Here is a 14,354-nt window from a genome sequence, read left to right as displayed (position 1 = left end):
GTCAACCGCTTCATTCCAGGAATCGATGTACTGAATCTCTATTGAGTAACCTTCAATGCTTATATGTCTGTTCTTAAATATTGATATTGTGCCTGTGCTCCAGGTGTAGTCTTAGAAACACCCAATACAATTGTAACAAAGGTTCTCCGTACTTAAACTTCAACATCCCCAGCCAAAAACTTCAAATTATTTTTTGCATCAGTGTGTAACTGTGTTTTGTGCACAATCACATCCAGATCCCTCTGCACTACCATTTTTGGAGTCTTGCTTTGTTGAAATAACAGCCCACTTTTTTGATTTATTTTCCCCCTGCAAAAGTACATTATTTCACACTTTTTCCTACTGAACGGATAGCCATTCTGGGGAAAACAGTAGCCAGATTGGTGGCATTAAGACTGGCTCTGGGGCACAGTGGGAAGGAGATAAAGGTGAACAGGACCTTGGTGATAGGAGACTTGATCGTTAGGGGAACGGATAGGAGATTTTGTGGCCACCACTATGAATCTAGGGTCATGTGTTGCCTCCCAGGTGCCAGGGTCCAGGATATCTCCTGGACCTTCTCAAGGGGGAGAGTGAGCAGCCAGAAGTCATTGTGCATGTTGGGTAGAAATAGGGATGATGTCCTGCAGAGTGATTTATAGAGGGCTAGGAAAAATAAAAACCAGGACATTGTTGGTGATAACATCCAGATTACTTCCAGTGCCATGTGCTAGTGAGGGTAAGAAGAGAAGGGCATGGCAGATGATTGTGTGGCTAAAGAATTGGTGCAGGGGGCAGGCATTCAGATTTTTAGATCATTGGGATCTTTTCTGGGGCAGAGATGACCTGTTAACTGTATGGTTTCACCTGAATTGGAGGAGGACCAGTATCTTGGCCACGTTTACTGGTGCTGCAAGGGTGAGTTTAAACTAGATTGGCAGGTGGATGGAACTCTCATCAACAGGGTGGCAAGTGCGAGACTCAAGAGATATAGTAATCAAGTTAGGTTGGAACATTACGGGGAGCAAGAAATGCCTGTTGGACAAATTGCATTTATTTCAATGCAAGTGGGCTGACAGGAAAGACTGATGAAATCAGGGCATGGATAGGTACATGGGACAGGGATATTATAGCTATTGCTGAGACGTGGCTCAGGGAGGGACCAGACTGGCAACTTAATGTGCCAGGTTACAGGTGTTTTAGGCAGAACAGGTGGTGGAAAGAGGGGATGGGGATTTGCATTTTTGTTCAAGGTGAGTATCCCAGCAGTAGTCAGAGATGAAATAACTGAAGGATCATCTAGTGAGGCTTTGTGGGTGGGGCTAAGAAATAAGAAAGGGATGGTGACATTACTGGGGTTGTACCATAGGCCCCCAAATAGTCCAAAGAATTTGAGGGACAAATATGCAGGGAGAGTGGGGAGTCTTGCAGGGGCAATAGTGTTGTCAGAGGAGGGGGTTTTAATTTTCCTAACATCAACTGGGACAGCCAAAGCGTTAACAGCTCAGATAGGGTGGAATTAAGTGCATTCAGGCTAGTTTCCTCCAGTAGTATATAGAGGGTCCTACATCAGAAAAGGCAAAACTCAACCTACTCTTGGGAAGTAAGGCAGGACAGGTGACAGTGGAGGACCAGTGACTATAGTTCTATTAATTTTTTAAAAAATATGGAGAGAGATGAAACTGTCCACAGATTCAAAGTCTAAGTTGAGACAAAGTGCATTTTGATGGAATTAGATAGGAGCTTGAGGGATTGATTGGAGTAGTTTGTTTGCAGCCAAAGGGACCTCTGACAAGTGGGAGGCCTTTAAAAGTGAGAGTTCAAGATCTAGATGTTCCTGCGAGGGTGAAGGGCAAGGTTGGTAAGAATAGGAAACCCTGGATGACGAGAGATATTGAGGCTTTGACCAGAAAAACAAAGGAGGTGCATGTCAGGTACAGGCAGCTAGGATCTAGGGAATCTCTGGAGGTGTATGGGGAAGACAGGAGTTTAGTTAAGTCGGAAATCAGGTGGGCGATAAAGGGGCACGAGATATTCTTCTTGGCCAAGACGAGGGTGAATGCAAGGAGGTACTTAAGTATATTAAAGGAAAAAGAATAACTAAAGAGAGAATAGGGCCCCTCGAGGACTGAAGTGGACATGGTTGTGTAGAATTGCAGAAGATGGATGAGGTCCTCAATGAATATTTCTCCTCTGTGTTTTACTATGGAGAAAGACATGAAGATTTGGGAACTTGGGAACAGTCCATAACACAGTAGAGGTGAGAGAAGAAATTGCGGGGGCCTGATTGATATTTTTACATCATCGTTAGCTACAAGTGAGGCCCTGGATGACTGGAGGGTACTGAATGTTGTGCCGAATGTTAATCGAGAAGGGCTGCAAAGAAAACCCTGGGCATTATAGACCAGTGAGCTTAACATCTGTACTGCTGTATGATGAATTTCAACTAGATTCAATTTAGGGGACTAGTTTGTTGTTGTGCTGTCCTTAAATTTGGGTTTGATGCCTTCATACTGAATTGTAGCCTTAATTCTAAATTGTTTACTGAGATTGATTATTCCTATGTAAAAACAGCAATGCTGTGATATCAGCCTCAAAGCATTTACGTTTCTTTGGAGTTGGAGTAGGGGACTATGAATAGTGTGGATGACACTAAGATGAGTGGCAGAGCAAAGTTTGAAGAGGTCTTTAAAACTTAGCACAGGAATACAGACACAGAGTCGGCAAAGGTCTGGCAGATGGAATACAATGTTAATAAATGTCAAGTCATCCACTTTGTTAGGAGTAACAGTATAAAAAGACTATTACTTGAATGGTTAAAAAAGTTGCAGCACACTGCTGTGCAGAGGGACCCCTGCCATCTTGTGCATGAATCACAGAATGTTTGTCTGTAGGTACAACAGGTAATTAGAAAGGCAAATGTCCTTCATTGCTAAAGAGGTTGAGTTTAAAAGCAGGGAGGTTATGTTGCAGCTGTACAGGATGCTGGTGAGACCACACTTGGCATACTGCATGCAGTTTTGGTCTCCTTACTTGAGAAAGGATGTACTGGCACTAAACTGGGTTTAGGGAGCATTCGCTGGGTTGATTCCACAGTAGAGAGGATGTTTTCACTGGCAGGTGAAACTAGAACAAGAGGACATAGCCTCAAAATTAGAGGGAACAGATTTAGGAATGAATTGAGAAGGAACTTCTTAACCCATCTATGGAATTCTTTGCCTAGTGAAGTAGTTGACACTACTTCAGTAAACATTTTTGTTTTAAAGCTAAGTTAGATTTATTTTTAACAATAAAGGAATTAAGGGATACAGTAGAAGTGTGCATAAGTGGAGCTGAGTCCATGAACAGATCAGCCATGATCTTATTGAATGGCAGAGCAGGCCAGTTGTTCTCCTTCCTGCTCCTAGTTCTTATGTTCTCTTCAGATGCTGCCCGATTTTGCTGAGTTTCTCCACCACATTCTGGTTCTATTTCAGACTTCCAACATCTGCAGTATTTTGCTTTTATCTGACATTCCTAAGGTTTAGATGTTTATGACCAAGCAGATAAAAGCTCAGAATGAGTATTTTTCATCAGTCCTTGTTGTTATAGTGTTTCTTTACATTGATACAATTGAAACACTAAAAGATTTGTTCTCTTTTGCATGTCCCTATTGTCAAGGAAATGTAGATAGTTTTGTACCATACTATGACTGGTTTTCTTGGAATTTGCAATATTCTTTTTCATTCCTTGCTGGTGGATGATGCTTGACTTTTGTTTGTGACTCAGTAAACATATCTCAGCTAAAACTGGTGATTTGATAGAATATGGGTAGAGAACCCAAATGCTTCCTGTCTATGTTTCCTTTTGCAGAACTTTTTTTCGCTTAATATTTATTTTGAGTTGCCTTGTTACTTCTCTGCTGTTCTGGTCAGTTTATGTAAAACCTTCATTTATCAGTTTTGAGATTTTACTTATTTCTGCAGTTGAGGAGAAGTGGACTTTGATAATGACTTGCACAAAATCCTCAACATGGGTGTCATGAAAGGCTGTGTATTCAGACCCCACTTTATTCTTATATACATTGCTAAATGTATGACCAAACTCTGCACCAACTCCATTTACAAATTTACCTGTTGAGGCCATTGATGTAGGTCAGATCTCAAACAATAAGGAGACAATACAGGGAGAGATACAGCTTAGTGGAATGTAAAGACAGCAATCTCTCCACCAATGTTAGAAAAACAAAGGAGCTGGTCATTCACTTCTGGAAGCAGTATGGAGAGAACACCTCTGCCTGCATCAGTGATGTTGAGGTGGAGATGGTCTAGAGCATCAAGTTCCTGGCAGTGATGATCACTGACAATTTGCCTCGGTCTGCTCAAACTGATGTGACGGTCAAGAAAACACAACAGTGTTTGTACTTCCTCAGGTGGCTAAGGAAATGTGGCATTACTAATTTTTATAGAGGCACCATAGACAGCATCCTATCTGGACGCATCATAGTGTGATATGGCAACTGCTGTTCCGAAGATCATGAGAAATTAGAGAGTTGTGAACATAACCCAGTTCATCCCCCAAATCAGCCTTCTATTCATTGACTCCATCTATACTTCCCGCTGCCTTGGGAAAGCAACCAACATATGCAGAGAGTGGTAAGGGTGTGGAATGCCCTACCTGCTAATATAGTCAACTGAGCCACACTAGAGAGATTTAAACCATCCTTGGATAAGCACATGGATGATTTTGGGATAGTGTAGGGGGACGAGCTAAGAATAGTTCACAGGTCGGCGAAACATCGAGAGCCGAAGGGCTGGTTTTGCGCTGTATTGTTCAATGTTTTATACTCTAGGACCCCTCCCTTCCCAGTTATACTCTGTTCCGCTCTTTCATCAGGCAGAAAATTTATAAGTTTGAATGCACATAACGAACAGATTCAAAAACAGCTTCTTCTCCACTGTCATCAGACTTTTGAAAGGGCCTCTCCAATGTTAATTCTGAGCTCATCCTACAACTTTTCTGTAGTTGTAGCACTTTATTTTGCAGTTTGTTCTGTTCTGTTCTGTTCCCTGATGCACTTTGTATGGTATGGTCTGCTTGTGTAGCATGCAATATAACACACTTCACTATTTCTCAGTGCATGTGACAACAATAAATCAATCAATTAATTGACCCAACAGTGCTTAATGTTAATCTATTTAAGTAATTATAATACAAAGTATTGTGATAATTGGTTTTTGTTCGGAGAATGGGTAAGATAGGAACGTGGTGATCTCTAGTTATTGTTGAGTTATGTAATTCATCTATAGCCTTACTGTCTTTATTTCATTTAACGTGCAGCGCAAGGTATGCAAAGAACTTGTAACAGACCAACTGGGTCTCCCTTACAATCTCCGAGCCAAGAAGCAAGAAGAAAAAGTTATCGAACTGGAAACAAAAGACGACCGTCTATACATTAAAAAGCCAGCAGTACGGACACAAGAACGGGAGTTTGGAGGTCAAGTTGGTAAGACCAGAGGATATTTCTGAGACTTCACATTTCTTTCCATTATGTCTCAAGTTATATTCTATAACCAGTTTTCTTTGATTTAAGATAGATTAGTCAGTAAAATTAAGTTTTAGAAGACCTGTCCATTCAAAATGATGTTGCATTGAAAAGGACTCTGGGAAGGACAGACTAAGTTATGGACAGTATCAAATTGCTTCCGGTCAGCCGGAAGGTTTAAGGAAATTTTAGAAACCAGCATGTGGGCTGCCAGAGAAAGTAGTTGAGGCAGGTAAAATAGCAACATTTAAAAAAACATTTGGATATGTACTGTATATACTTGAGTAATAGTCGAATTTTGTGACTACTTTTTTAAGGTTAAATTTATGGAGTTGACGATTTCATAGATACTACTTTTGAGGGGCTGAAATTTATGCTTGTCAAAATTAGTACTGTATCATTAGCAGAAGCCCAACTGATCTGTAAAGGACTAAACAATGAATTATGGTAACTCTGAAAACCCAGGGTGGAACTCAACAGTCAGTGGACTGGAAGGTTAGGAGCAGAACAGAACAACAGGCAGATTGGTAAGTTGGAGCGGGATGTGACGGCCGGCACACTGATTCATAAGCATTGGTCTGTTGCCTGTGAAGAACGAGGGTTGACTTTTACATGAGATGTATGGAAAATTCCAGGTTATTTAGTGAAAAATAGGAGGTTGACTTTTACATGAATTTGACTATTACTTGAGTATATATATTACATTGATGGGAAGGATTTAGAGTGATATAGATCAAATGTGGGAAATTGGAACCAGCTGAATGGGCATCATGGTTAGCGTGGACCAGTTTGGGCAGAATGGCCTGTTTCTATGTTGTATTACTCACTGACTGACTCTAAAAGATGGCTTAAACCAGAGGGAAAAATAGATTGAGAACAAGATAGCATGAAACTTCTAGGCCATTTGATTTGACATCTATCAATGGGGAAAATATAGAATTAATTTCAGAATGAGAGGCCACCTGTTCAGGATAGAAGAAGGAGGTTTTGTTTTCAAATAAGCGCAAATCTTTGGAACTCTGTACCTTGGGAGCTGTTGAGACCTATTGAATATATTTAGAGCTGAGAGTGTGAGTTTCTTGAACAATAGACCCATCCATGATTAAGGGGAAATGGCAGGTAAGTGGAGTTGAGGTCAAGGTCCAATCAGTCAAGATCTCATTGAATGGCAGAGCATCCTGGCTGGGGCCTTGTGGTTTCCTACTCCTTTTTTTTTGCCGTCTTGGAAGTAGATGAAATTCTATTGCAGTTAGTGGACTGGAATAGAAAAGAATCTCAACAGTGTGGAAACAGGCCATTTGGCCCAACAATTCCGCATCCAACTCTCCAAAGAGCATCCCATACGGACTCCTCCTTTACCCCTGTAACCAGGGCTATTCCACTTAACCTATGCATCACTGAACAATAGGCAATTTATCATGACTAATCCACTAACTTGTGGGAGGAAACTGGAGTATCCAGTGGAAACCCACACAGACACATGGCACACTGGTTAGCACTGCTGCCTCACAACGCCAGGGACCCAGGTTTGATTCCAGCCTTGGGCAACTATCTGTTTGGAGTTTGCGTGGGCTTCCTCTGGATGCTCCGGTTTCCTCCCACAATCCAAAGATATGCGGTTAGGTGAATTGGCCATGCAAAGTTACCCATATTAGGAACATTGGTCGGGGAAATATAAAATAATAGGCATGGGGAATGGGTCTGGGTGGCATATTCTTCGGAGTGTCGGTGTGGACTTGTTGGGCCAAATGGCCTGTTTCCACACTGTGTAGGGATTCAATTCTATAAATGGGGAGAATGTGCAATCTCCACACAGACATTTGCCTGAGGCTGGAATTGCCTGGCGCCGAGAGACAGTAGTGTTGCCCCAATGTTGACTTTTTAAAAAGTTTCGGTATTAATAAAGATTATATTTATGGTCATCTTCATTAGTTGAGATCCTCTGATCTTTCCTTTCTTGCTTTCAGGTAGTAAGTGTGACAGTCGCAAGTTTTAAGATTTTCTCACTGTTTAGGAAATGTTTTTCTTAACTGAATTTTTGCTAACCGTAAAGCCAGTGAGTCATTTGCAGTCAGTGTGAAAAACGTACTTTTGCCAGTTTTGACTTTGATGCCTGCAGGCTAACATTTCCCTTTCTTTTAGGTGTCGTCGTCTTCATGTTCTTATTGCCCTTCACGCTCATTCTGTTGCTTTTGATGTGTACAGAAGATGATGCCAGTATTCTGAATATTCCACCCTCTGTGCCAGCCTTGCAGACATTGTGGAGCAGTATTGCACTGGGCATCTATGTCCTGTGGTTTTTATTTCAGGCTCTGCTGTACTTACTGCCAGTTGGAAAGGTAATCAAGTTATGATTTTGCATTTTTAGAATTGTGAGAAGTAGGCACCATTCTGGACTGCCAAAAAAACTTTGCACGCTTATGCTATTCTTGTCTCTGGTAGAGGAATGAACCAATTTAATGATGACCATCAGTTTACTTGCTGAGCTTTATTTAAGTTTTAAATTAGACAAGTCAACTCTAATTAGTTGAGGCATTTCCCTGAGAAATAAACCAGAGGATGGTTATCACCTATTTAGTTGAATTGAAATCTTTCTATCTACTCAAATTTGTTTAGTATCTGGTGTCTACTGTGCTCCACAAATTCATAAACCTTTGAGAGGAATAATTCTTTCTCATTGATCTTTGAAATCTACCACCACGTAGCCTAAAACGATGACCTGTGAATGAATATAAATTTGAGCAAAACATCATTATATGTAGGATTTTTAAGTTGGTTTGATTTTGTTTCAGTTTGTGGACTTGGTTTGGTGTATATATGTCAAAGTACAATAGGTAATGGTATTTTCATGATGATTACAGGAGTTGGGAGGTCATGTTGCGGCCGTACAGGATATTGGTTAGGCCACTGTTGGAATATTGTGTGTAATTCTGGTCTCCTTCCTATCGGAAGGATGTTGTAAAACTTGAAAGGGTTCAGAAAAGATTTACAAGGATATTGCCAGGGTTGGAGGATTTGAGCTGTAGGGAAAGGCTGAACTGGCTGGAGCTGTTTTCTCTGGAGCATCGGAGGCTGAGGGGTGACCGTGTAGAGGTTTATAAAATTGAGGGGCATGGCTAGGGTAAATAGGCAGAATCTTTTCTCTGGGGTCAGGGAGTCCAGAACTAGAGGGCATAGGTTTAGGGTGAGAGGGAAAAATATAAAAGAGACCTAAGGGGCAACCTTTTCATGCAGAGGGTGGTACGTGTATGGAATGAGCTACCAGAGGAAGTGGTAGAGGCTGGTACAATTGCAACATTTAAAAGGCATTTGGATGGGTATATGAATAGGAAGGGCTTGGAGGGATATGGGCCGGGTGCTGGCAGGTGGGACTAGATTGAGTTGGGATGTCTGGTCGGCATGGACGAGTTTGACCGGGTCTGTTTCCATTCTCTACATCTCTATGAATCTATGACTTGTCCTTCTCTGTGTTGACAGTGAGTCTAGGTTGTGTTTACACAGTAGAATTAATAACTTTTGCAGAATATTCTCATAATACTATATTGCACTAGAGGTGGAAAGGCATGAAAATGTAAGAGATAGCATCATGTCAATGGAACGTGGAAGGTTGATGGGTGACCTGAGAGGTTTATAAAATCATGAGTGGTATAAATATAAAAATCGCGCAAAACCAGGTTATAGTCCAACAGGTTTATTTGGAAGCACGAGCATTCGGAGCGCTCCTCCTTCATCAGGTGGTCGTGGAGTATAAGATGGTAAGACAGAGTTTATAGCAAAAGTTTACTGTGTGACGTAACTAAAATTATATATATATTTTTTAAAAACCCAGATTGTTTGTTAAGTCTCTCATCTTTTAGAATGAACATGTTGGTTTCAGTTCTTCCATATGTAAAATCACAGAACTTTTTTAAAGTTGCATTCTCGAGTGAACTTTAACAATTGGTGTATTATCTGGGTCGACATGAATGAATCGTATGGAATGAATTTCCAGAGGTGGTGTTTGATGGGGTACGGTTACAACATTTAAAAGGCATTTAGGTAAATACAAATATTTGGAGGGATATGGGCCAAGTGCAGATAGGTGGGGCTAGTTTAATTTGGGATTCTGCTTGGCATGGACTGGTTAGACCAAAGGGTCTGTTTCCATGCTGTATGACTGTGACTCTGACTCTCTGTTCATAATGCTGTATTGTGTCAGTAATACCTCATTGTTTATCTCATAAATTTTCAATTTTCCAACTCACCTTTGTGATGAGAGATATTCTTGAAATAGTTTGATCACAGGTTACTCAAACAGAGATTTTCTTTAGCAACCCTGGTAACCATAGACCAATGAGCCTTCCTTCGGTTGTGGGTAAAGCGTTGGAAAAGGTTTTATAATTTATAAGTATAATTGAAAGGATTTATAATCATCCAGAAAGGAATTAGTTGATTAGGAATAGTCACCACGGTTTTGTGAAAGATAGATCGTGCCTCACAAACCTTATTGAGTTCTTTTGAGAAGGTGACCAAACAGGTGGATGAGGGTAAAGTGGTTAATGTGGTGTACAGAGGAACCTCGATTATCCAACATTTGCTAATCTGGATAAGATCACAACGTCCCAATGCTTGGCTAAACTATGTTATCCGGCATTCATCTATCCAAAAAAGATACTCACCACCCGAGGCGTTTGGATAATCGTGGTTCCTCTACATGGATTTCGGGAAAGGTGCTTGATAAGGTTTGATAGGCTATTGCACAAAATACGGAGGCATGGGATTGAAGGTGATTTAGCGGTTTGGATCAGAAATTGGCGAGCTGAAAGAAGACAGGGTGGTGGTTGATGGGAAATCTTCATCCTGGAGTTCAGTTACTAGTGGTGTACTACGACAATCTGTATTCGGGCCAGTGCTGTTTGTCATTTTTAGAAATGACCAGCGTGAGGGCATAGAAGGATAGGTTAGTAAATTTGCAGATGACACTAAGGTCATTGGAGTTGTGGATAGTACTGAAGGAAATTGCAGGTTACAGAGGACGAAGATAAGCTGCAGATCTGGGCTGAGAGGTGGCAAATAGAGTTTAATATAGAAAAGTGTGAGGTGATTCACTTTGGAAGAAGCAACAGCAATGTAGAGTACTGGACTAATGGTCAGATTCTTGGTAGCGTAGATGAACAGAGAAATCTTGGTGCCCATGTACCAGATCCCTGAAAGTTGCCACCCAGGTTGATAGGGTTGCTCAGAAGGCATACGGTATTTTGGCTTTTATTGGTAGAGGGATTGAGTTTTTGTGCCATGAGGTCATGTTGCAGCTGTACAAAACTCTGGTGCGGCGGCACTTGGAGTGTGGTACAGTTCTGGTCACCATTATAGGAAAGATATGGAAGCTTTGGAAAGGGTTCAGAGATTTACTAGGATGTTGGCTGGTATGGAGGGAAGATCTTATGAGGGAAGTCTGAGGGACTTGAGGCTGTTTTTGTTAGAGAGAAGAAGGTTGAGAGGTAACAATTGAGACATGTGGGATAATCAGAGGGTTACTTAGGGTGGACAGTGAGAGCCTTTTTTCTCAGATGGTGATGACTAGCACGAGGGGACATAGCTTTCAATTGAGGGGGTGATAGATATAGGACAGATGTCAGAGGTAGTTTCTTTACTCGTACAACTACTTCTTTCCTGCCTGCAACAGTAGTAGACTCACCAACTTTTAAGGGCATTTAAATGGTCATTGGATAAACATATGAATGAAAATAGAGTAGTGTAGAATAGATGGACTTCAAATTGGTTCCACATGTTGGCGCAACATTGAGGACCAAAGGGCCTTTACTGTGCTGTTATGTTCAATGATTTCAACAGAAAGATGCTGGAATTTGTGTATTTAAGACTTGGAACGAGGAAGGTAATTGATTCACTTGTATCATTTGACTATTTTTCTCTTCTTTACAGAATGCATAATGTTTGAAGGCTTGGCAAAAATACAAACCAGTTTAGATTAATCTCTGAGACTAAGTGTTGATCCCCTCAGTAGACCATGGAAGCTGGAGGAAGGTGGTTTTGACTTGTCACTTCAGCCTCTGTTTCACATTTGTGTTGAAGCAGGTGGATCATTCAAAAATTTTGTGGAGGTAGTTTATTTAGAGGTCTACATTGCATGCACCTTATAGTCCTGCAGTTATATTTCCAAATTGAAGTTCAAATCCAGCTCAGACTAACAGTTTTCAGTCTGCAGTTATGCCATTTTACAGACATTTGTGGTAGCCTTATTCTAGTGGCATAAATCTCCAGTAGAAAATCACCCCAGGCTCTGAACTTTATTGATAATCTCATTTAGACCAGAGAACATTTTAGGCAATAAGGATAATTTGGAAAAGAAAATAGGACAAACCTAGCACCACTACTGTATCTGTGTAAAGATAGTAGAGAAAGCTTCATACTTTATATACAATAATATCCAATTAATATTTTATTAGATTTGGGGACAATTGCTGGTGACAGTAGATGCCAAAAATGAAAGAGCATCCTATTTCCTCACCCTAACATTCTTGCATTTTATTTAAGAGCCTAATAAATATGTTTTTTTTCACTTAGAAAAAGTTAATGAAAAAATTGGCAGCCACCTCCAACAACAGGTTGTAGAAACTGCAATTTTGTAATGAGTTATGCCAAGTTGTTGCTGGGATTGGTCACTGTTCATGCTTTTACTATGGGTGCATGCCCTTTTTTTAACAGCTTGTTATGAAAGATTTTGCTCTTCCTTTCATTGCTTCAACTTTGATAGTTCTTGATAAACCAAGTAATTTTTCTAATGATTACTTCTGTTGCACACAGATTATTGAAGGAGTACCGCTAGCAAATGGAAAAAAGCTTGAATACAGGATTAATGGTATGTTTTTAACAGGAAAGTGAAAAGTTATTGAGAGAGGCAAGAATACAGCGTAATCAGATCAATTATGATCTTATTGAATTATAGAACAGACTGAAAGGACTGATTGGCTTATGCCTGCTCCTAATTTATGTTTGTATTCATAAAGAAGTAGGATTCAGCAGAGTGTTCCATTTCTACAGGTCAAACATAACTGCTTTCTCAATCCAGTTTATAACTTTTTTTCAATACATATTATTTTAAGTTTTTATTTCCCAGCCATCTTTGCTTGATAAAGTATTCAAACATAATTCAGAATGTAATATAATATAATTACTTATAATATCTGTTCCTAATATTCCAGGGTTAAACTGTTGAAGGAGATTGCAGCATATTTTAATAGCTGCAATTTATAAGATATTAAGGCATAATCACTGGCTCATCCTAGAAACTAAACAATGAGAGAGAGGATTCTCATTGCGGAAAGTTTAGAAACATTAGAGAAAAGTGTGGCGCTAGAAGAGCACAGCAGGTCAGGCAGCATCCGAGCAGCAAAAGAGTCAACGTTGTAGGCATAAGCCCTTCATCAGGAACGTGGAGGGGGCAAGGCATCTGAGAGATAAATACGGGGTAGGGCTGGAGGGAAGGTAGCTGGGAAGGTGATAGGTGGGTGCAGGTGGGGAATAATTGGGGAGTGTAGAGCATATAGATGGGAAGGAAGATAGACAGGTCAAGAGGGCGGTGCCAAGTTGGAGGGTTGGATCTACAGTGAGGTGGGGGAAGAGGAAATTTGGAAACTAGTGAAATCGATATTGGTGCCATGTGGTTAAAGGGTCCCAAGGCGGAAGATGAAGCATTCTTCTTCCTGTTGTTGGGTGGCTTGGATTTGGCAGTGGAGGAGGCCCAGGACTTGCGTGTCCTTGGAGTGTGAGAAACAGTTGAAATGGTTGGTCACAGGTGCAAGTCCTGGGCTGCCACCACCGCCAAATCCATGCCGCCAGACGACTGGAGGAAGAATGCCTCCTCTCTTGCCTTGGGACTCTTCAACCAGATAGCATCAACATCGGCTTCACTAGTTTCTAAACCCCCCCCACTCCCCCCACCTCATTCCAGCTCCAACCTGTCCCATCTTTCTTTCCACCCATCTGCTCCACCCTCTCCACCAAACTATCACTACCCCCCAACCTGCATCCACCTATTGCCTTCCTAGCTACCTTGCTTCCCCATCACCACACCCCTCCCCCCACCAGCCCCTTTCTCCCTCCACATTACTGATGAAAGGCTTATGCCCAAAGCAATGTCTCTTCTCCTCGGATGATGCCTGACCTGCTGGGCTTTTCCAGCACCACATTTTTTAACTTGTGACTCTCCCGCAGTCATCATTTTCTCCTAAAATGAAGAGAAAGCCAAACCAATAGTACAGAGTAGCAATGTGAGAAATGATGACCTGAATGTGACGAAAAGGGACCGAACCTACTAAGATAATGATATGATGATGTAAAGACAAATTAAAAGCTCTTTATCTGAAATGCACAATAGTGGCTCAGTGGTTAGCACTGCTGCCTCACAGCACCCAGGACCTGGGTTTGATTCGCGCCTCTGACGACTGTGTCTGTGTGGAGATTGCACGTTCTTCTCATGTCTGCATGGGTTTCCTCTGGGTTTCCTCCCACAAAGATGTGGAGTTACATGCATTAGTCAGGGGTAAATAATAGGGTAGGGAAATGGGTCTGGGTGGGTTAGTCTTCAGAGGGTCTATGTAGACACGTTGGGCTGAAGGGCCTGTTTCCACACTGTAGGGAATCTAATCTATTCTATTTTAACAGGATGGATGAAATGGTAGCACAGTTAGAAATAAATGAATATGATGTGAAGGACAGCATAGAGATATGGCTGCAAGTGAAACTGGGATCTTAATATTGTGTGGTATTTGACTTTTTAGAAGAAGATCGCTGTAGGAGGATTTCATAGAGTCATGAGGAGTACCTGTATTTGTATCATGTTTCTTATGTG

The 14,354-nt window shown here is 41.2% G+C and overlaps 1 protein-coding gene across 2 annotated transcripts in view; it reads left to right on the top strand.

Moving 5' to 3' along the window:
- Positions 1–14,354, top strand: part of lbr (lamin B receptor) — a 90,026-nt gene that overhangs the window by 31,271 nt on the left and 44,401 nt on the right. For both annotated transcript variants that reach the window (XM_060847977.1, XM_060847966.1), the window contains exons 5-7: positions 5,299–5,464; positions 7,646–7,842; positions 12,308–12,362. In XM_060847977.1, coding sequence (XP_060703960.1) covers positions 5,299–5,464; positions 7,646–7,842; positions 12,308–12,362 — 418 coding nt within the window. The remainder of the gene's footprint in view (positions 1–5,298; positions 5,465–7,645; positions 7,843–12,307; positions 12,363–14,354) is intronic.

This window comes from Hemiscyllium ocellatum, chromosome 3 (genome assembly GCF_020745735.1).
Source record: "Hemiscyllium ocellatum isolate sHemOce1 chromosome 3, sHemOce1.pat.X.cur, whole genome shotgun sequence".
In the NCBI taxonomy this organism is placed as follows: domain Eukaryota; kingdom Metazoa; phylum Chordata; class Chondrichthyes; order Orectolobiformes; family Hemiscylliidae; genus Hemiscyllium; species Hemiscyllium ocellatum.
This window is presented reverse-complemented; position numbering and strand designations above follow the sequence as displayed.